The sequence below is a fragment of the Lathamus discolor genome, chromosome 21 (assembly GCF_037157495.1).
Source record: "Lathamus discolor isolate bLatDis1 chromosome 21, bLatDis1.hap1, whole genome shotgun sequence".
Lineage (NCBI taxonomy): Eukaryota > Metazoa > Chordata > Aves > Psittaciformes > Psittacidae > Lathamus > Lathamus discolor.
In genome coordinates, this window is record NC_088904.1 from 3584804 (window position 1) to 3605369 (window position 20566).

The 20566-nt window shown below is 67.8% G+C and overlaps 2 protein-coding genes across 4 annotated transcripts; both read right to left on the bottom strand.

The window, feature by feature from the left end:
- Positions 1–278: 278 nt before the first annotated feature.
- ABCA7 (ATP binding cassette subfamily A member 7) lies at positions 279–13506 on the bottom strand. Of its 3 annotated transcripts, XM_065699710.1 has the most exons (50): positions 13409–13506; positions 13203–13296; positions 12846–12987; positions 12629–12756; positions 12437–12558; positions 12166–12360; positions 11980–12069; positions 11632–11866; positions 11370–11509; positions 11185–11301; positions 10825–10998; positions 10537–10745; positions 10277–10453; positions 9888–10110; positions 9562–9783; positions 9269–9473; positions 9084–9200; positions 8771–8942; positions 8495–8626; positions 8276–8415; positions 8064–8201; positions 7739–7950; positions 7540–7612; positions 7070–7272; positions 6897–6945; positions 6629–6691; positions 6237–6254; positions 5892–6046; positions 5688–5812; positions 5509–5607; positions 5117–5312; positions 4916–5010; positions 4746–4778; positions 4474–4579; positions 4311–4385; positions 3980–4149; positions 3732–3909; positions 3533–3648; positions 3260–3404; positions 3050–3173; positions 2832–2961; positions 2630–2750; positions 2455–2517; positions 2268–2374; positions 1626–1767; positions 1420–1554; positions 1247–1350; positions 1039–1131; positions 706–943; positions 279–628 (listed from the first exon to the last, which is right to left on the bottom strand). In XM_065699710.1, the coding sequence occupies exons 1-50, from the start codon at positions 13472–13474 to the stop codon at positions 497–499; spliced, it is 6738 nt and encodes a 2245-aa protein (XP_065555782.1). In that variant the 5' UTR covers positions 13475–13506; the 3' UTR covers positions 279–496. The 3 variants fall into 3 exon arrangements, 2 of the variants coding, with proteins under 2 accessions (XP_065555782.1, XP_065555781.1); XM_065699709.1 differs by lacking the exon at positions 6237–6254 and having other exon boundaries at positions 7070–7293; XR_010616819.1 differs by lacking the exons at positions 279–628; positions 706–943; positions 1039–1131; ... (4 more) ...; positions 2455–2517; positions 6237–6254 and having other exon boundaries at positions 2664–2750; positions 3556–3648; positions 7070–7293.
- Positions 13507–16212: 2706 nt separating this feature from the next.
- Positions 16213–20150, bottom strand: CNN2 (calponin 2). The gene is made up of 7 exons (XM_065658915.1): positions 20005–20150; positions 17810–17931; positions 17506–17572; positions 17289–17426; positions 17077–17193; positions 16698–16844; positions 16213–16622 (listed from the first exon to the last, which is right to left on the bottom strand). Exons 1-7 carry the CDS (start codon positions 20065–20067, stop codon positions 16356–16358), a joined length of 921 nt encoding a protein of 306 aa, XP_065514987.1. The 5' UTR covers positions 20068–20150; the 3' UTR covers positions 16213–16355.
- Between the last annotated feature and the right edge of the window lie 416 nt (positions 20151–20566).

The window sequence follows — 20566 nt, forward strand, 5'->3', positions numbered from 1 at the left end:
AAAACCTCGGTGCCACAGGGCTGGGGTCCGGGTGCGGAGGGGACACCCAGGGGAGAGGGGCACGGCCCCTGCCCAGCACTGGGGCACCCTGGAGGGGTGAAGGTGGAGACGAAGGAGCCCCAAGGGGGTGTAGGGCAGGGACCCCTGCCCAGGGCTGAGGAAGACTCTGGCCTCTTGGGAAGCCACGGGGAGGGGTTCCCATGTGGGGGCCACCCTGCTGTGCCCCCCACCCTGTGTCCCCAATGGGGTGCAGCGGGGTGAGGGCGATGCTGCCCCGGGGCGGTACCATGGGTCTTTATTGAATTCCTCTTTGCATCAGGCTCTGCTCTGGCAGAGAACACCCGGGGGGCTGGGGCCAGCCCAGCACCCAGCCCGGCCCATGCAGACCCCACATCTGATTCAGCCCCCCCCCGGAGGGTACAACCCCGCTGATGGGGGGAGCTGGGGCCAGCCCTGCGCTGGAAGCCAGGGGGTCCGTGGGGCACCATGGCCCCACTCACACAACGCTCTCCTGGTAGCTGTCATCCTCCAGGAACGGCGTCAGCCTCCTCTCGGGGCCGGGCACGGTGGGGGCCGCATCCTGCCCAGGGTCCTCATCACTCTGCTCCCTGGCGAAGTGCACAAAGACCTGCGGGAGGGCAGGTGAGGGGCAGCACCAGCAGGACCCCAGCCCCTTCTGTCCTCATGCCCTGCATCCCCCATCACCTGGTCCAGGGTGGTCTGGGACACAGAGTAGTCCTGGATGTGGCAGGGCCCGCGGTGCGCTGCCAGGACGCTGAAGATGCTGGCGAGGGAACCAGCACGGGAGGGGAGGTGGAACTGCAGCAGCCCCCCGTGCCGCTCCTTCAGCACGATGCCAGGGAAGCGCCGCTGCATCAGGCTCTCCACCGGCACCGGACCGGAGCCCCCCACCCGCACCACCACTGTGTAGCCATCCCCAAACCTGCTCGGACACAAGGGCATCGCTGCAGGGACCATCCACATCCCTGTTATCACAGGATGCTGATGGAGCGTGTCCCCCCCGCCGAGCCCCGGTACCTGCTCTTGAGATGCTGGACGCTGCCCAGGCAGCGGAACCGGCCATTGACCATGATGGCCATCCTGGTGCACAGCGCCTCGCACTCCTCCATGCTGTGGGGGGAAACGTGGGGCCCCATGGGGCAGAGAGAGGGCTCCGCTCCAGGGGTGCCATGGGGCAGAGGTGTCTCCCCTCTGCGGGTTCATGGATACCAGGGCAGGGGCTCACCTGTGGGATGTGAGCACCACGGACCTGCCCTCCCGGATGACGCTGAGGATGCGATCCCATAGGAAGCGGCGCGCTCGTGGATCCATCCCCGTCGTGGGCTCATCCTGCGACAGTGGCCATGTGGGGGCCAGGAGCTGCTGTGGGACCCCCCCCCATCGCTGCCCCCCACTCACCAGGAAGACGATGGGGGGGGAGCCGAGCAGGGCGATGGCCGTGGAGAGCTTGCGTTTGTTGCCCCCGCTGTACTTGCCCGCTGGCCGGTCCGCGTGCGGCACCAGCCCCATCTTGGCGATGCCCCATTGAGCCACCTGAGGGGAGATGCGAGGGGATGAGGACGGGGATCCCCTGCACTGGGAGGGTGCCGGGGCATGAGCCGTACCCTGGGGATCTCCTCCTCGGGGACCCCACGCAGGCGGCTGTAGAATTCCAGATGCTCCCGTCCCGTCAGCAGGTCTGTGATGGCATCGAACTGGGGGCAGTACCCCATGTGCTGGCGGACGGACTGCGGGTCGGTGAGCACGCTGTGGGGACAGGGACAGGGCTCAGCACATGGGGATGGGGATGGGCACGCTGCGGGGATGAGGATGAGGATGGAGGCGAGCACAAGTGCGCTGCGGGGATGAGGATGGAGGCGAGCACAAGCGCGCTGCGGGGATGAGGATGGAGGCGAGCACAAGCGCGCTGTGGGGATGAGGATGAGGATGGAGGCAAGCACAAGTGCGCTGCGGGGATGAGGATGAGGATGGAGGCGAGCACAAGTGCGCTGCGGGGATGAGGATGAGGATGGAGGCAAGCACAAGTGCGCTGCGGGGATGAGGATGAGGATGGAGCCGAGCACAAGCGCGCTGCGGGGATGAGGATGAGGATGGAGGCAAGCACAAGTGCGCTGCGGGGATGAGGATGAGGATGGAGCCGAGCACAAGCGCGCTGCGGGGATGCGGGTGAGGAGAAGCGCAGTGTGGGGATGGGGAGGACGCCAGGAGCTGTGGGGACAAGGAGAGGGTCAGCCCCAGGGTCCTACCTGTGTCCCTTCAGCCAGGCCTCCCCCAGCGTCACCTCCGTGTCCCCCGTCAGCATCTTGAAGGTGGAAGTTTTCCCAGCCCCGTTCACCCCCAGGAGGCCGAAGCACTGCGGGTGCAGAGCGGGGTTACCGGCAGCCCCATCCCTGCCCATGGGGCCGTTTGTCCATCGCTGTGTCCAGTGCCCACCTCGCCGGGAGGCACGGCCACGCAGAGCCGGTCCACGGCCGGAGTCTTCCTGCGCCGGTAAACCTGAGGGCAGAGCTGGGCTTGGGTCCGGCTCCCACCCAGCACCCACCAGAGGGACCGGGGCTACGGGAGAGGCCGCAGCCCCGCAGCGAGGGTCCAGCTGCAGGGCACGCACCTTGGTCAGGTCCCTCAGCAGCAGGAGGTGGCCATGCGGGGAGGTGCTGCCCACCCTGGCCCGCTCCCTGGCCACGTCCTGGTCCTCCTCCCCCAGCGAGGGCAGCTCCAGAGCCCGTGGCCTGGTGGTGACAGCGACAGGGGCACTTCCAGGGCTGCCCGCCCCATGGCTGCCCCACGGCTGCCCCATGGCCGATCCTCACCCGAGCCGCAGGAAGAAGCGGTATTGCAGCAGGAGGGTGAAGAGGAAGAAGACGATGCCCTCAATGGCCATGGCGAACATGTTCTTCCCTGCTAGATCCCAGGACAGGGGGGACACGAAGCGCCTGTCCCCTGCAAAAGGGGCTGTAGGAGGGGGGCACACAGGGGAGGGCCCCTGCACTGGCCAAGTTTGGGGAGGGGGAGCAGCCCTGGTACACACCGAACCTCTCGAAGGCATCGGCCATCGCCTGGTTCTTCACCATGTCGATGAGGCCGCGGCCCAGGCAGAAGTGGGGGAAGATGAGGAAAACCTTCTTCAGGATGCGGTTGATGTCGTTGAGGTTCTGCCGGGGCAGCAAGAAGAGGAGTGGAGGGGCTGGTGCCAGCCCCATAGGGATGGGAAGGGGGTTTGGGAAACCCCAGGTCTCACCTTGTCCACGAAGAGCTCCAGCACGAAGGTGGCCACGCTGCCGTTGATGCCGATGAAGAGGTTGATGCATGTTAGGGCCACGTATGCGGTGCTGGGGATGCTGAAGAGGAAGGAGGCCGGGTACATCAGCGGGGTGATGGACCAGCTGCAGGGGCGGAGAGGCAGGAGCCGGCTGAGGCACAGATCCCAGCCCTCATCACCACGACCCCCAGGGCCAGGGCTGCCCCCAGCCCTGCTCAGAGTCCCCCGGGGGGTTTAGCCCTGGCCCTTCACCCATAGAGCAGCAGCAGCAGCACCAGGGAGGGCAGGTTGGCAGCGGACACGTAGGACTTCTGCTGGAAGCAGAGGAAGATGAGGATGACCAGTAGTGCAGGAACCAGGTAGTTGCACTGTGGGCATGGAGAAGGCGGAGGGGTCACAGTGGGACCTGGCTCCCTGGGGCTGTGCCCCCATCCCTATCCCCATCCCGCACCATATCCCAGGCGAAGTTGCCCAGCCAGTAGGTGACGGGCTTCATCCCGCTGACAAACTGGAGGTGCTTGGCTTTGCTGACCCGCTCCTCGATGAGGAAGAGCACGAAGCTGGCCGGGACGAAGGACATGGCGAAGATCACGCAGATGGAGACCAGCACATCCACGGAGGTGGCCATCCTGCCGCGGAGGCGAGGGCTCAGCCAGGGACCGGGGGGTGGTCCCACAGAACCCCATCCCCGGCACTCACAAGGCGGCCTCTGAGAGCTGCTCCTTGGTGAGGTTGAGCGGGTGGTTGGTGGCCGTGATGCCAAAGAGCGTGGGGTCGGTCCCGGGGGAGAGCCGGGCGCGCAGCAGCCCATTGCTGGCCACGTTGAGGAAGGAGACCATGGCGTGCCAGCCCTTGTTGTTGAACCAGACCTGCAGCCCAGGGGAGCGCAGTGGCTCAGAGCCCACCTCCAGCCCCATTCCCGAACCCCTCGGTCCATCCCAGCCTGCTCCAACCCCGGGTGGGGACGCAGGGGCCACGTCCCCGCTGCCCCCCAGTCTCACCCCTACGGGACCCCCAGGACCGGGCGTACCTTGATGTTCCTGCGAGAGTCCAAGCCCTCAATGAAGCCGCTGAGGTTGGCCAGGAGCCGGTCCGAGGGGCTGCCCTGGGCGGGGGGGCGGGACACGGGGTGAGGAGTGGGCTTGGCCCTGAGCCGTGCCAGCACCTGGGGGCGGGCAGAGCCGCATCCGTACCGGGGTGATGTTGAACAGCGCCCGGAGCTCCAGCACCGCCGCATCCACCTCCGCCGCCGTCGGCAGCGCCTGGGAGCCGCCGGCACCCAGAGAGAAGCCTCCGTACCTGGGGGAGAGCCGGCAGCTTCCGAACCGGGCCTTCCCCTGCCCAAAGGCCGCCCAGGCACCGCGGGGAGGGGCACACAGCGAAGGGCTCTGCCCAAGCCCGCAGGGAGGCTCCAGCCTCCCCCCTGCCCGCTGTGTGCGAGCCCGCAGCCCCTGCCCGCGCTCACCTCTGCTCGTTCACCCACTTCTTGTTCCTCAGCCTGAAAGAGGTTCAAGGAGGGGGGAAATAACCCCCGAGGAGACGCTGCGGCAGCGCCCGGCCACGAGTGCCCCCCTTACCCTGCGGCGCTGCGGCTGCGTTTGGCCCGCAGCATCCCTCCCCGTCCCCAGCGCTCACTCTTGGCGGATGATCTGGGGATAGGTCTTGACCAGGTAGTCCGAGATGTTCCTGCCCGTCAGGTTCTGCAGGATGTCACCGGTGCCCCTTCGGACCTTGGGGGGACGGACGGGCTGCACGGACACACGGCCGCCCGCAGCATCGCCTGCACCCGCACCCCGCAGCGCCCCGGGGCCGGCCCTGATGCGGGCCGGGGGTTACCTGGGGAGGCGGGAGCCCCCCTGCTCCCTCGGGGCAGTCGGGCAGCATCCTGCTGGCCCCAGGGCCGCTGCACCGGCACGGGGGGGACGGCTCAGCCTGCGTCCAGTTCCCAAGTCGCAGCGCTTCCAGCACGGCCGGGGGGACCGGGGGGGTCGAGAAGCCGTCGGGATGGGAAGCCGCTGGACACGGCCCCGTCCTGGGCACCCGGCACCGCGGGGGGAGACAGACCCGCGTTACCAGCCTGGCGTGAGCCAGAGGCACCGGGACCTGCCATCACCCCCACCACGGTACTGGGGGTCCCGCAGCACCGCGGGGCTGCTCCTGAGGGAGCGGTGGGCCCCGGGGCCACCCTGTCCCAGCCCCACAGCCCCGCGCTGGGCGCAGGCACTCACACCTCCCCAGCATCCTTCATGCACTCGGTGCCGAAGCCCGGCTCGGCCAGGAGCGCGCCCAGGAGCCGAGATGTGTCCGGGTCCCCCGGTGCATCGTTGCTGCAGGGAGATGTAGGAGTGAGCTGGGGCGGGGGGGGGGCAGCGGGAGGCTGTGGGGGTTCAGAGGGATGGGGACACACCTGAAGAAGGTGAACTGCTGCCCGTACATCCAGGGCTGCAGGCGCAGCGGAGGGTACTTCCCGAAGGGCGGCACGATGAGGCTGAAGAGCAGCGCGATGCAGACGAACACAGCGGGGAGCACGATCTGCGGGGGGGTGCAGGGGGTCAGGGCTGGGTCCTGCCCCATCGCCCTCCACCCCACAGCCCCGTCCCCTGGGCTGTACCTGTGCGAAGAAGCCCCGGGTGCTGCGTCGTGCATGGAGCATCCTCTTGATGAAGAGGGCGCGGAGCTGCTGGCGGGTGAGCGCCCAGCCCCTCACCCTGCCGCAGGCCTGCCCGGCCCCCCCCCGCAGCAGGTCTGTCTCCTGGGGCTCCTCTGCTGCAAGGGCAGAGACGGGGCTGGGGCTGGGTCCAAGTCTGGGTCTGGCAAAGCTGGTAGCAAGGGGCAGGGGCTCACACCAGGCAGCGCGTAGGGGGGCATTGTGCTGGCAGGGAGCCCCCGCAGCCCAGCAGGGATGGGTGCTGCATGCAGGGACACAACAGGACCCCCCCCAGCCCCCAGTTCCTACCTCGCCGGGGTCCTTGGGCTCAGTGTAAAGGAGAGGAAAGAGGGGTTACAGCCACGCCGGTGCCTGCCCACCTGGGTTAGCGCTGCCCCAGGGCAGACCTGGCACCCCAAACTGTCACAGCCCCCCCCAGCCTCCTGTGTCTGCCCCCACACCAGCTCTGTGTCCACAAGAAGGGGCCTGAATACGTTCCATCCTAACCCCTGCACAGAGCTGGGCTCCCCCAGACCCACCGCTGTCCCTGCTCCTTGCCCAAAGGAATGCACTCCCAAAGGCCTGCCTGCTTGGATGGATGTGTGCGGACAGACCAGTGCCGCGGCCCCAGCTCAGTGGTGCTCAGGACACCCCATGGCAGGGGCTGGGCAGCTCAGGGCTCCCAGCTCCCTCCTCCTTACCCGGCTCCCCGTCGGCTGCTTCCGTATCCCCCCCTTCAGCAGGGGCTGCTCCTTGCTCAGTGCCTGACAAAACAAGGGTCAGAATGGCGGGGGGGGGGGGGCACTGAGGCCACCCTGTGACACCTTCCTGCACCCATGGGTGCTCCCAGTGGGGGTAAGGGCCATATAGGGTACTGGGAACACCTGCGCCCTGCTCCAGGCTGATGAGCATCTCCCCCTGGTCCCCCCCCTGCACCCCAAAGCTCCCACCGGCACCGCGGGGTTTTACCTGCTGTGCCAGTGTCCACCACCGTGTCCTGGGCCACCTTCAGAAAGATCTGAGGGTGGGAGGGGGCTGGCATTAAATGCGGCCCCCAGCACCCACAGCCCTGGACATGCAAATTCCCCCCCCCCTGCCACCCCCATCACAGGCACCCGGCATTGGCACCCCAGAGCCCGCACCTCTTCCAGGGTGGTGTCGGAGATGCCGTAGCTGGAGATGCCCAATTCCCCCAGGCGGGCGTCCAGCTCACGGAACAGGTCCCCGAAGGCGCCGTCCTTGGCCCCGCTGTAGGGCAGGACAAAGAGCACCTCGTGCCCGATGTCCTCCACCAGCCGGGAGCCGGGCACCAGCTTCTGGATCAGCGCCGACAACTGGACCACATCTGGGGCACGGGGAAGGGGGGCTGGAAACCCGGGGCAGGAGCTGGTGGCCAAAGCTGGCTGCATCCCAGCCTAAGGGTCCCCAAGGGGGCTGAAGGGGATGGGAGGACAGGGACCCCCTTCTGCTCCACCACTGCAGGGGGACCCTGAGAGCACAGAGCAGGGTGCTCAGTGAGTGCACCCACAGCCCCTGCCAGCTGATGGGAGACACACAGGGGAGCGCCCGGGGGTGATGCTGTGCTGGGGCACAGTGATGGATGGATCCTCACCCACGGCGCTGGCCTCGCTGCCCCGGTCACTGCCCAGCCCCGTGTCACTGCTGCGCTCCGAGTCGCTGCCTTCCTGCGGGAATGGGTGGCTGGAATCTGGCACGTTGCAGAGGATCCAGCCCCAAGCCCAGGGCTCTGCATCCCCTCTGTACCCGGGATGGAGGCACCGGCCACCCTTTGGGCTGACGCTCGGACTCACCTTTTTGGTGGTGCCGGGGACGATGCCGGTGCTGCCGCCTGTCCCAAACCGCTCCCGCTTCACCAGGGTGAGGTGGTAGCCGGTGCCCAGCCTGGCCTTGAGGAAGAGCGGGGACCCGCAGCAGCAGAGCCGGCCCTGCGAGATGATGGCCGTGCGGTCCCCCAGCAGCTCCGCCTCGTCCATGTAGTGCGTGGACAGGATGATGGTGCGGCCTGGGGCAGCGAGCGGGCTTGGCCCCGGACCCCTCTTTGTGGGCATGTCCCTGCTCACCCCAAGGGCTGGGGGGGCAGACACTAGGGAGGGGGACCCCCCTCCCAGCCCTGACCTTTGCGGTACTTGAGCAGCAGCTCCCAGATGCTGCGGCGGGAGTAGGGATCGACGCCGGCCGTGGGCTCATCCAGGATGACCACTCGGGAGCCTCCCACGAAGGCGATGGCCACCGAGAGCTTCCGCTGCATCCCCCCTGTGGGGCAGAGGGACAGTGTTGGGGGGCCCACAGACCCCAGCTTGGGCACTGGTCCTGCCCCCAACACGCACCTGAGAGGTTCCTGGTCTGCTCCCGGCGCTTGTGGGGCAGCCCCGTGTCCTGGATCAGCTGCTCCATCTCTGCCTTCACCCGCTCCTCCGACAGCCCCTTCAGCCGCCCGTAGAACCAGACGTGCTCCTCCACTGTGAGGCTGGGGTGGGCAGGATGGGGTGGGCAGGGTGAAGGGGGCAGCCCTGCCTGCGCCCCCCCGGCACCGCTCCCCTGCCTACATGTCAAAGAGCACGTTGTGCTGGGGACACATCCCCATGGTTTTACGGATGCTGTCGATATCGGAGCGGATGTCCCAGCCCAGGATGTAGGCAGTGCCAGAGGTGGGGGGCAGGAGGCCAGTCAAGATGGACCTGGGTGGGGGACCAGCAAAAAAGGGGGTCATGGATCAGTGGGGTTTGGGGAAGGGGTGCCCTGTTCCATGTGGGATGCTCAGACCCAGGTTGGGGCAGAGCCTGGCTCAGCGCCTGGGCCAGCCCCCGGCCCCTCCAGCTCACATGGTGGTGGTCTTGCCGGCGCCGTTGTGGCCCAGGAAGGAGGTGATCTGCCCCTCGTAGAAGTCCAGGCTCAGCCCGTTGACGGCCACGCGGCTGCTGTTGCCGTAGATCTTCACCAGGTTGTGGATGGAGACGCCGGGCTGGAGCTGGGCAGGCGGCTCCTCCACCAGCACTGGGAGCCACCGGAGGGGTCAGGTCCTGAGCTGGACCCTTCCCCACGGGGGCCAGGACCCATCGCTGGGTGGGATGGCATCCCCAGGTGGGAGGGCTCCAGCTCAGCTCCGTGGCTGCCAGCCTTGGGGCAGGGGCTCACCTTGGGGCACAGTGAGGGGGCTGGTGGGGTACGGGGGCTGCCCGGCCGAGGCCGCCTCCCCAAGCCAGTAGCTCTTCAGGAAGGGGAAATTCCAGGGCTTAGGGATCCCGTACTGACCTGCAGCAGATGGGGCTGAGCGGGGCCACGCACCGGGGGTGCCAGGGCCCAGGGGGGGCTGCACTCACCTGGGAAGACACCCTCGAGGTACCATGTGGCCAGGCCATAGAGGACGGCATCCAGCAGCAGCAGCCCCATGGCCGTGGCGAAGTTGTAGGGGTCTCCCGGCACGGGGCTGGTGCCCAGGTTGTGCCACTGGATGCCTATCCCCTGCTCCTCATAGAGGGAGAAGTACTCGCAGCCGAAGCCGAAGGCCACCGGTGACAGCAGGCTCTGGTGGCAGCAAGAATGGCCCAGAGTGGGGGTTCAGCCCCAACCCCTCCCGAGTGGCATCAGGGAGGGGGCATCGGCGGCTGCTCACCACGAGGATGCGCAGGGGGAAGGTGATGTGGTCGCGCCAGGCGACACAGAGCACGTAGGGCAGGTAGAGGGAGAAGTAGATGATGCCGCCGCAAGCCGAGGCCAGGTTGGCACGGGGGAAGAAGGTGCTGATGAGGAAGCACTGGCTGATGGTGGCCACGGAGAAGGTGCCGAGGAAAAGGAAGATGACGGCTGGGTTGCTGTAGGGGAGGATGTTTCCCAACTGCGGACAGAGGCAGGTTGGAGTCTGCAGATCCCCCTTGTGCCAGCTCCCAGCCCCGGTGCTCCCTGTGTCACCCGTGTTGTCACCGATGCCCTGCAACCTGCCTTGAGGATGAGGACAAGGAGGGCAGAGCTGAGGAGGAAGGGGATGAAGCTGCTGAGGAACCAGCTGAGCCAGAGGATCCCACTGCTCAGACCCATGGTCTTCATGGTCTCCTTGAGACGCGTCTCCTTCTCATGCACCACCCCCTTGATGATCATGGCCACCGAGTAGATCCAGGCCAGCGTCATGAAGAGGGGCAGCGAGCGGTTCAGGACCCGCAGGAACCTGGGCGAGATGGCACCAGCTCTTCCACCTCCAGCTGGACACCTCGGGCCACCACCGGGCAGGGGCCACACAGGGCATGGACCAGCTCCAGGACACCACTGCGCAGTGATGCTGCACCGGGATGGTGCACGAGGGATGCCCCATCCCTCCCTCGGGGGTCACTCACACATCATCCACGTAGCAGGGGTAGGGCATCTGCTGCACATAGACCCCCATCCGTGGGGCAGCCCCGGTCTGCACCCGCACCACCGCCTGCTCCACCAGGTCCTGCACGTAGACGAACCCCCCCCACACGTAGCGCAGGTCGCTGAAGGGGTCGGCTGCAGGGCCTGGGTCCCAGAACCTGGGGGCAGAGCATGGTGCTGGGGGGGGGGGACACTCCCACCACTGCTCAGGAGGTCCTGGTTGGGGGGGGGTGTCCCTAACCTGTCCTTGATCTTGTTGGTCCTCGTGACATCGTCAATGTCCATGCGGATCTTGTAGCTGATGTGGGGGGGCAGCGCGGTGGCCGTGGCATTGGTGGGGGGCTGGAAGACCACCGCTGCCCAGAACTGCTGCTCCTCCAGCAGCTCCAGTGCCCGGGCCACCAACTGCTCCTCAGTGGCCACCGCCTCAATCTTGTCCAGGCAGACACACTGCAGGCAGGGCAGGCAGGGCTCGGACCGGGGGGCCCAGGAGCAGCCTCCTCCTCCAGGCAGCTGGGGTGACACAAACCTCCATGAACTGCGACAGCGTGCTCAGCACCGTGTCGGCATCGGCATACACTTGGTGCCAAGTGAGCCCCGGCCCCGGCTCCACCAGGAACCTGGCCAGCGCCGGCAGCTTCCAGGAGGTGCCATTGAGGAACCCATCCAGGAGCTCGGCTGTTCCCGGGGCCAGCAGCAGGTCCTGCAAAGCACCACGGTACCACGGGCAATGCATCTCAATTCACACCGCACCCCCCCTTGTAACCCCATCCTGCACCACACCGCACCCCCCTGTAACCCCATCCTGCACCACACTGCACCCCACTCCCGCAGCCCACCACATCCCCATCCCCATCCCTGATGGGGAGAGGGTCCAGTAGTCACGCACCCGGAGGACCTGCATCTCCAGGCTGCCATTGAGGAAGGTGTAGATGCGGGGTCCCACCTCTCGCCAGGCAGCTCCTGCCTCCCCCAGCACCGCCAGCTCCCGGAACGTCCGATTCACCTGCATGAAGTGAGGGGTGAGGCAGGGCTGGGGTCAGAGCCCCGCGGCCCCCGCAGGCCCCTGCTCACCTCGGCCATGATGCTGTCGGGGCCGGGGCCGGGTGGCGTGTACAGGATCTTCCCGGTGAAGAGGGGCTTGATCCCACGCCAGAAGATCTGGGAAACGGGGCTGGACTCCAGGCTGCGGAGCAGCTCCCGGCAGAAGGGACCTGGGTGGCAGCAGGACCGAGCCCTCACCACCAGCCCCCCAGCACTACCTCTGGGCAGCCCGGGCCGGGGGGTACGTGCCCAGCAAGCCCCTGGCTGGATCCCCACTGCCCAGCCCGCTCACTGCTGCTGCCCGCGGCCCCGGCTCTCTGCTCCGAGCTGTTGCGGTCCAGGAAGGCTTTGACATCGTTGTCCTCGTACCAATTGAGGGAGGGGACCCGCAGCCCCCCGCCCTCGGGGTGCCCGCAAGCGATGCGTGACAGGGTCCCAAAGGTGCCCGAGCCGGTGGCGCTGGCGTTGGTGGCCATCAGCGCCTGCAGCTCCTCCCGCAGCTCGGCGAGGGTGGTCATGGAGGAGACCTCGGGAGAGCGGGATGGGGCTGTGGGGGACTGGGATACCTGGGAACACCGTGGGGCACCACCGGGGTGCACAAGGGGGGTACACGTTGGGGGGCAGTGGTGCGGGGGGCTACCTCCTCCATCAGGGATGCTGCATCTCGTACAAAGGTCCCCAAGGCTTTCACGGTGTCACCGATGCCGCCTGCCTCCGAGCTCAGCTCTTGCTATATGGGGAGCACGGGAAAGGGGATCTCAGCCCCTCTGGGTGGGGGTCTCTGCCCCGGTGCCTTCCAGCACCCAGCACCGGGCCGGGGTCTCACCGCCAGGAGCCGGGGGAGGTCGAGCTGGGAGAGGAAGGATCCCTCCATGGCGCGGAGCTGGGGGCCGGGCAGGGCGCAGAGCCCCCGCTGCAGGCGCTGTGTGGAGGCGGTGTCCCCCCCCTTCAGGAAGCCCCCCAGCTCCGAGGCGTTGCAGACCACGTCGTGCAGCGGGCGGCCGGAGCCTGCCAGGGACAGCTGTGGGGAGCGGAACGGTCACAGCGCGGCCCCCGACCCCGCGAGCACCGGGAGCGGGCGCTGCACCGACACTCACGATGCTGGGGCTGAGCCGAGCCCCCATCAGCTCGTCCAGCAGCGCCGGGGACAGCGACGTGTTGGTCCGGAGAAACCGCGAGAAGCTCTCGTCCTCCCTCAGGTACTCCCGCACCGGCAGGGCTGGGGTGGGGGGGCCGGGGTCAGCCGCGGGGGTCTCGCTGCCCCGGCACCCCCCGGCCCCGGTGCTCACCCCTCCGCTGACTCCCGCTCCCCCGGAGCCGGCGCAGGGCGGGCAGGAGCCGGGCGAAGCTGCGCAGGAGCCGCTGCCCGTCGGCGCGGTGCAGAACCCGTCGGGCTTCAGCCAGGAGGCGAGAGAGGCTGCGGGGCACGGGGCGGGCGGTGAGAGCCCGGCCCGGCCCGGCTCTGCCTTGCCCCCGACCCCCCCCCCCAGGGGCCCCGCCGCTCACATGGAGCCGTCGAAGTTGCCCACCACGCCGGGGGCCTCTCCCGCAGTGGGGTGCCTGAAGCAGGGGTTGTTCATGTTGCAGATGATGCCCTGGAGCCAGGGCAGGGTCCCGGCCGACGGCAGCGCCTTGTTGGGGAAGTGGCCTGCGGGAGAGGGAGAGATGGGTCCGGGGGGGGGCTCTGCACCATGCTCCTAGCAGGGAGGTGCCAGAGAGCCCCCAGCTTGTGCCCACCTCCCGCGGTTGTGTCCCCTGGTTCCACCCCAGCCAGGGCTCCCGTGTAGAGGGATCCCAGCGGGCATGGGGGGGGGCCCTGTCAACCCAAAGCGTGACGCGGCGGGGGCTCCATGGGACACTCACACTCATGCTGCTTGAAGGGCGGGTGGGATTGTCGCACTGAGATCAGGATGAAGAAGAGGAAAAGGGGCCACAGGATCTCGATGGCCAGCTGGAGCTGGGGGAAACCCATGGTTGGGGGGGGTCCTCATCGGCACCCAGGGCTCTATCTGCCCCTGTGCCAGGACCCAGTGGCTCTGGGCACCCTCCCATCCCGGTCCCCTGCTCACCCGCTGCCGCCGGCGGTAGGTGAAGTTCTTCCAGAGCAGCAGCCCCAGCTGGGTGCCCACAGCCATGGTGCGTCCCGCACCCAGTTCGGCTCGAGCTGCAGGTGAGAGCGCGGGGATCAGCACTGAGCTGGGGGCAATGATCAGGGCTTATCGCACACGACTGGGCTCTGGGGGCTGGCAGGAGCCAGCCTGGCATTCCTGCAGCAAAGCTCCTTCCTGGAGCAAAGACCTCAAATCTCATTCATCCCTAACCCCAAACCAGCAGAATCCGGCACAAGCTCTGTGAGTCCCTCCAGGTCAGTGCTGCACTGGGAGCAAGGAGCGGGATCCACACACCGCACCAAGCACAGGGAGCAGCCCCAGCTACAGGAGCAGCTCCTCAGTTTCCCTGTGTGAGGGATGTGGCCAGACCAGCAGCAAGGTTCAGTCCTTCTGGTGAGACCCTCAGCGCTCCAGGATGGGAAAGAGCCCCAGTGCAATGGGCTCGAGGTGCAAGCTCAGACACCCACATCCCACGGATGCCCCTTGAGCTGTGCTGGGGTCCCATCAGCTCCAGCCCCATCCCAGCGAGCCCCCGTGCCCAGCTGGCTCACCCACAGGGCTGCAGCTCCCAGGCCCCATCAGCAGGGCACCAGCCTCCCCTTCCAGCCTCACAGGCAGCTCCGTGCCCAGCTCCGGCAGGCAGAGGTGGCACGACTGAACTCGCAGCTTCCTGCCCGGCCAACACCCACACCCGGGAATGCCGAGCTCCAGAGCTGCTCCCCGGCCACCACCACCTTGGGACACCCCAGGGCCACCCGTACCACCCATCCCATCACCCTGGTGTCGGTGGCTGGAGCTGTGGCCTCGCCATCCACCTTCCTGCGTCCTGTAGCCAGTTCAGGCAGGAGGCCAGGGCCTGACTGCTGCCTGCCCTGCCCACATCGGGGCTGAGCCGGCTCCCCGGGCACAGCGGGGATAAGCGGGCACCGGCCAGAGGGATTAGGATCCCGGCTGGGAAATCCGGTTAATCTGCCTGCGGGGCCAGACACGAGCAGCCCCATAGAGGGGGTCCTTGGGGGGTGGGATTCCTCCGGGGGCTGAGGGGGCCTGGGGGGGCCGTGCTGCCCACCCCGCTGCAGAGGCAACGAGGGAGGACCCAGAGCCCCAGGCCTGGAGGGACACCGGGATGGGGAGCGGCTGGCGCCGGGACCGGGGGCAGCCTCATCAGGACACCGGGATCCGCCGGCGGCCGCCCCACGGGGGGCACCCCGGAGCCCCGGCATCCCCGGTCCCTGCCGCTCCGAGCTCCGCGCCGGCCCGGTGCAGAGTCACGGGGAGGTGAATGGACGGGGGGGGTGCCAGGGACAACCCGAGGGGGGGGGGGTAACGGGGACGGGCGGACGTGGCGGCAGCCCCGGGGGCACGCTGCGCAGCCGGAGCCCGGCCGAGGACCAGCAGCCCCTCCCCCCCCAGCCAGGACCCCCCGTTACCTGCTCCCTCCGCCACCGCGCGGCCCCTTTAAGAGGCCCCGCCCCTCCCCGCTCTACAAAGTAGCCGCGAGTCTGACGTCATGGAAACGCATCTTAAAGGGGCCCTGCCCGGCGCTGGGGGGAAATCGGGGTCACACGGGGCTGAGCGAGGGGTCGGAGCCCGTCCCCATCCCCATCCCCGTCCCCATCCCCATCCCCGTCCCCATCCCCGTCCCCATCCCCATCCCCGTCCTCATCTCCATCCTCATCTCCATCCCTGCCACACCTTGTCCATAGCACACCCTGCCCTGCCCTGTTACCCCTCCCTTGAGACCCCCGAGGCAGCGGAACCCGGCCATGGGCGCTGCAGCCCAGCCTGAGACCCCGCTGGGGTCCCCGCTGGAACCCGTGCTGGCCCCCACCTCGGAGGCAGACAGGGAGAGCTCCCACCCCTCTACACCCACTCGGGGTCCCAGAGCCACCCCATCAGAGCCCCTGGGGCGCACGGGGGTGCTGTTGGGGTGCTGGGTGGCAGCGATGGCCCTGGACTCGCTGAAACGCAGCGTTTCACCCCAAAAGGTGGATCCCTGCCCAGACAGGGTCCTGCAGGCAGGGCTGGGGCCATGAGCATGGGGCCACCGCTGGGACACAGCCCTTGGGGCTCCAGGGACACTACCCAGGTTTGGTCCCTGCGCTCAGGGCAATACGGAGCCCCCGGAGCACGCACGCAAGGAGCCTGCACCAGAACCCGGCTCCTGCTGAAGTGAAAACAGTTGGGGTTTCTTAAAAACAAGGGTTCCATACACGAGGATCTTCATTAACCCCCCCGCAGGGGACGCAGCCGCTGGGCATAGCCAGGGGCTGCACCTTGCACCAACATTCCCAGCCCCTCGGGCATCACCCCATGGCGCAGGATGCGGCTGTGGGAGTCAGCCTTGGCTCCAGCCTGGCAGAAGATCTCATCGCTGCGGCTTCCCGAGCTGCAGCCGGTGCTGGGAGTGCCGGGAATGCCGCTGCCAGCCCAGCCCTGCAGCCACGCCAGCTCCCTCTGAGTCCTGCCGCAGAAGCATTTCCAGCTTCGCCGCTGGAGAGCACACGATGCTCCCGCTGCATCCCACCATCCTCAGCCCCTCTCCTCCATGGGGCTCAGCACTGGGATGAGAAGCGGCACCGAGAGCAGCTGCCTTCTGCTTTGCCAAGGGATGTGGGAGCTGTATCCTGCCCCATCGTAGGGTGGGAGGAGAAACCATCCACTCCTTGGTGCTGGAGCATCCGCTGCCTTCCCAGAGCCAACACCGGGGCTGTGCCAGGGCCTCGGGGTCTTGCCGGCTGCAGGAAGCGGGTGTTCTCCTCTCTAGAAACAGGGTCTTTATTTCCTTGCTCAGAAAAATAGATCCATTTTAAAATTAAAACAGAGGGAATGACGGAAGTAGAGGCTGGAATGTCGCAGGGTCTGTACATGAGATGGTGCGAGACGGGGCTGGGCCACATCCCGCTCAGTAGCTCTCCTCCTCCTCGCGGTAGTAGTGGTACCCGGGGGGGTCCCCACTCGGGTCGCCCGCGGCGTTGGCCACCTCGCCCTGGCTGCCCTGTGGGCAGTACTTGGGGTCGTAGATCTGGCGGCCGAGGCCGAAGACCTGACCGCTCTGGTTGGCGCCCTGGTTGGAGCCCATCTGCAGCGACATGGAGGAGTTGTCGCACTTCTCCGTGCCCATCTTGGAGTCGTAGATGTGTCTCCTGGTGCCGGGAGCCGTCATGCCCACCTGGAAGGACAGGATGGAGCAGGGCTCGGCTCTGGTGCCCCGCTATCCCTCCCCACCGCGGCCGTGGTGGCTCACCTGGCTGGCACACTTGTTGGTGCCCATCTGGAGGCTGATGGTGGAGTGGTCCATGGGTGGCAGGATCTGATTCTTGGGGTCATAGAGATGCCTCCTGGTGCCATAGGCTGTCATGCCGGACTGGCTGGCACACTTGTTAGTGCCCATCTGACAAGGAGGGGGCCAGTGAGCACCAAGAGCTGCCCCACGTGTGCCTTTTCCCCTACCATCCCAGGGGACACAGCCAGCGCTCCCCAGGCTCCCAGCCATGGGATGCTCACATGGAGCCAAGACTGCCCCACATCCCTCAAGCCTCAGGTCTCCCCAGCCATGCTTGGAGCCACAATGGTGCTGAGGGTTGGGGACAGCCGGGACCCTCTCACCCTCGGGAGCATCTCACCTGCAGGCCGATGACGCAGTGCCCAGCCTTCATCTTGGCCTCGTCAAAGTTCCTCTGCTGCTTCTCCGAGTACTTCACGCCGATGTCCACCCCGCTCTGTATCCCCTTTGTCTTGGCCTGCCGGGGAGGGGCAGTGAGGAAGGATGGGGAGACCCCAACCTCTCACCCTCCCCAAGTGCCCCGTCCCAGGCCGCTCGTCCCCATGTGCTCACCATGCCCGCCAGTGCCAGCAGCGACACCTGAACCTGCGTCAGGTTCCCGCTCTCAAAGAGGTCGTTGGCTTCAAAGAGGTCCACGGGGTTCATGCCGTAGCTGGCCATGGCCTTGATGAAGTTGGAGAGGTTCTCGAGCTGCGGGCATGGGGAGAGGGCTGAGACCCCTGCGGGTGACAGCAGAGGGGCCGGGGGCTCACGGGCTGCCTGCACCTACCTGGTGCCAGTTCTGAGCCGAGCGGTTGATCTTCCGCACTGCGTTGGGCTGCAGCTTGTTCATGAGCCTGGAGGGAGGCAGAGGGGGAGCGGGGCTGCAGTGGGGCACAGGCCCCTTGCAGGAAGGTCCAACCCAGGTCTCCCCACATCCCTGCTGGTCCCAGGGCTCCTCCAGCACGGGCGCTTTGGGGGTCACCCTGGCTGCCGTTATCTGATGGGTCCCGCTGGCATGGCTGGATCCAGCAGACCCATCCCACCCCAAGGGCTGGTGGGGGTCCCCCATCCCCATCTGGATGAGGACTCACTCGCAGAGGATCACCCCGTCCTTCAGCCCCTTCTGGAAGTCAGGCCCGATCTGCTGCCCCGTGACGCTCTCGATCCACGTCCGCAGCTCAGCCTCCTTCTGTGGGTCGTACTTCTGGGCGAGCTGGGGGGGGACAGCGAGGGGGATGCTCAGGGTCAGCCCCTGCCTGTGCCCCTTGCATGGGGATGGAGCATGAGCACGGTGCTGCCATCAGACGCACAGGGACAGTGCCCCTCACACACGGCAGCTTCCAAACCATTCCAGGAGGAGGAGGAGGAACTGTCCCCAGGGCTGGAGGGAAATGTCCCCCTCAAGGGCCCGTTCCTCCCTGTTCCCTGTCCCCCACTGAGCCCTGGGGTCCCCGGCCATGCGATGCTCTCCCCTCTGGCGGGGCCGAACGCGCCGCTGCAGATTCCTTGGTCACCGCGGCTATGCCAGGAATGTGGACGCCTCCTCCCAAATGGAGACCAGCTGCCCGGGCCGGCAGCATCACCGGCAGCGTCGCCTGGGCCCTGGCCCACCAGGGAGGGAAAAGGCTCCCAGACTGGAATGGGTGGAAGCCCCAAGAGCCGTCCTGCCCGATCCTTGCCCCTCCTGTGCTCAGCTGGCACCCGGAGATGGCTGCAAGCCAGCCACCGGCCTCTCACCCATCCCACACCATGCTGGGATCCCTGGAGTGGGAACGGTCCAGCTGGGATGCATCTGGTGGGATGCAGGGATGGTCCAGCTGAGGTCAGGTTCACACAACACCTCGTGCCTCCCAGCCGGGGGATCTCACCATCCTCCCAGTGCAGAGGTTCCTCTTCCCACCCCATGGCCAGCATGGGACCAGGTCAGAGGGGACCGGCCCCAGAGCAGACCCCACCACAGCCCAGTCCGCGAGGGCTGGCGTTGACTGGGAGAGTGCCGCTGGTTTGACTGGTTCCCAGTGGGTGATGTCAGCCTGCAGCAGACACCGGGGCAGTAAAACTGGCTCAGGTCTTGCTGAATCAAGCTGAAGCACCCAGGAGCACGCAGCAGCAAGGCTCCGGTGCGTGTCCACCCGCTCAGCGCGGGTGCAGCCCAGCCCAGATGCAAGCAGGGACCCGTCTTCTGCCGGTGACGAAATGCAAACCCCTGCAAGGCCGGGCAAGGAGAACCCAGCCACATCCCCATGGCCATGCAGAGCCACCGCCGGCTGCCCTGGGGTGACCAGGGCTCAACCTCAGCTCGCCCGAGGCCAGGCACAGACCAACACCACAACTTCTGCCTGCGCCATTGCCCAGGGCAGCAGCAGTGCCCTGGAGCCCAGCCACAGGGGAGGGGTGGCTGCATCCCCCAGCCCCACAGGACCCCTGTGCCCCCATCGCGGCAGCACAGGCCCTGCCTGGGGCACGGCGCGGGCAGGGATGGATGGTGGCACCGAGCGCCATGGGCTGCCCATCACCAGCACCCAGCTCCTAGAGGAGGCTCCATCGGCCCGGTGGAGGATGCCGGCGGTCAGGGGGTTCATTGCACCCTGCAGCACCCGGAGGCACCGGTTCCCCTTTCCCTTCGGGCCCCGAGATGGGAACCCTGCGGGAGAGCAGCTCGGTGCAAGGCTCCGGGTGCCCGCCGGGGGTCCCAGGCTCCAAGGAGCCGGTGCGGGCCGGGGGCTGCTCCTGCCGGGGTCCCCGCGGGGCCACCAGCCCCATCCCCAGCGAGCACCGCGGGTCGGAGCATCCCACAGGAGAAGGCCGCGGAGCTGCGGGCAGCAGGAAGCGGACAAGCTCCAAAAGGCGGCGGGAGCCCCGGCCCCGGCTTTGCAGAGAGCGACAGCGGCCACTGCACGGACCTGGCTGAGGAAGCCGGTACCTGGGAGCCCTCCCAGCCCCGGTCCCCCCGAGACACCCCCCAGGGACCCCGCGGGCAGGGCCAGGGCACCCCGAACCGGGAGCCCATTCCCGGCACCCCCCGCCCCTCAGAGCCCCCGGCGCACCGGGACCCCCGGCTCCGTGTCCTCCGGGGATGCCCAGCTCTGCATCCTCCCGGACCCCGGCTCTCTGCCCCCGGTGGCACCGGGACCCCTCGGCTCTCCAGGACCCCAGGATCCAAGCACGCTCCCCGCGGCAGCACCGGGACACCCGGCTCTCCAGGGCTCCCGGTGGCCCCGGTTACCCCCGACCTCGACTGCCCCCCACATCCCGGTGGTCCCGGGCTATCCCCGCCGCGGCTCACCCGGTTCTTGACTTCGGCGGAGAGGCCGTAGGACGGGCCCTTGTTGAACTGGGAGCTGCTCATGGCCGGGAGCGCAGCGGAGCCGGTACCGGAGCGGGCAGCGGCAGCGGGACGGGACGGGACAGGACGGGGCGGGCGGGACGGGGCGGGCGGGGCTCGGACCCGCTTCTCCCCCGCGCTGATTGGACGGGGCCGAAATGCCCAAATAAGGCCAGAAGCGCCCGGATCGCGGGGATGGGGGCGGGGGGGGGGGGGGGGGGTCCCGCACCCCGGCACCGGGACCGGGGGAACCGGGGCTGGGGCTGGACCCGTCGCGGACACACGAGGGCGCAGCCTCGCACACGCACACGTCCATAGCGGGCACACGCTTGTGCATCGTCCCCTACACGTGTGTACACAGACGTGCGCGCACACGCGGGACACACGGACGCGACAACCTCGCTCCCCCCCCGCACACGCACATCGGGATCCGCAGCCTCCGTGTCCGTGTCTGTGTCCCACGAAGGCAGCCCCTCGGTGGGCCCGGGGTGAAACACACCACACACCCCCCACACCTGCCCCC

What these genes read in the sequence shown, in the direction of transcription:
- ABCA7 (XM_065699709.1), bottom strand. Translation starts at nt 13,474, where the DNA reads ATGGCTGTGGGCACCCAGCTGGGGCTGCTGCTCTGGAAGAACTTCACC. An exon ending in GCCCTTCAAGCAGCATGAGT is followed by an intron (nt 12,988 to 13,202) that starts GTGAGTGTCCCA and finishes CCTCTCCCGCAG; the next exon opens with GCCACTTCCCCAACAAGGCG. An exon ending in CAGCGAGGCCAGCGCCGTGG is followed by an intron (nt 7,294 to 7,539) that starts GTGAGGATCCAT and finishes CCGGGTTTCCAG; the next exon opens with CCCCCCTTCCCCGTGCCCCA.
- CNN2 (XM_065658915.1), bottom strand. Translation starts at nt 20,067, where the DNA reads ATGAGCAGCTCCCAGTTCAACAAGGGCCCGTCCTACGGCCTCTCCGCC. An exon ending in GACGGGGTGATCCTCTGCGA is followed by an intron (nt 17,573 to 17,809) that starts GTGAGTCCTCAT and finishes GCCTCCCTCCAG; the next exon opens with GCTCATGAACAAGCTGCAGC. An exon ending in TGCTGGCACTGGCGGGCATG is followed by an intron (nt 17,194 to 17,288) that starts GTGAGCACATGG and finishes CCTCCCCGGCAG; the next exon opens with GCCAAGACAAAGGGGATACA.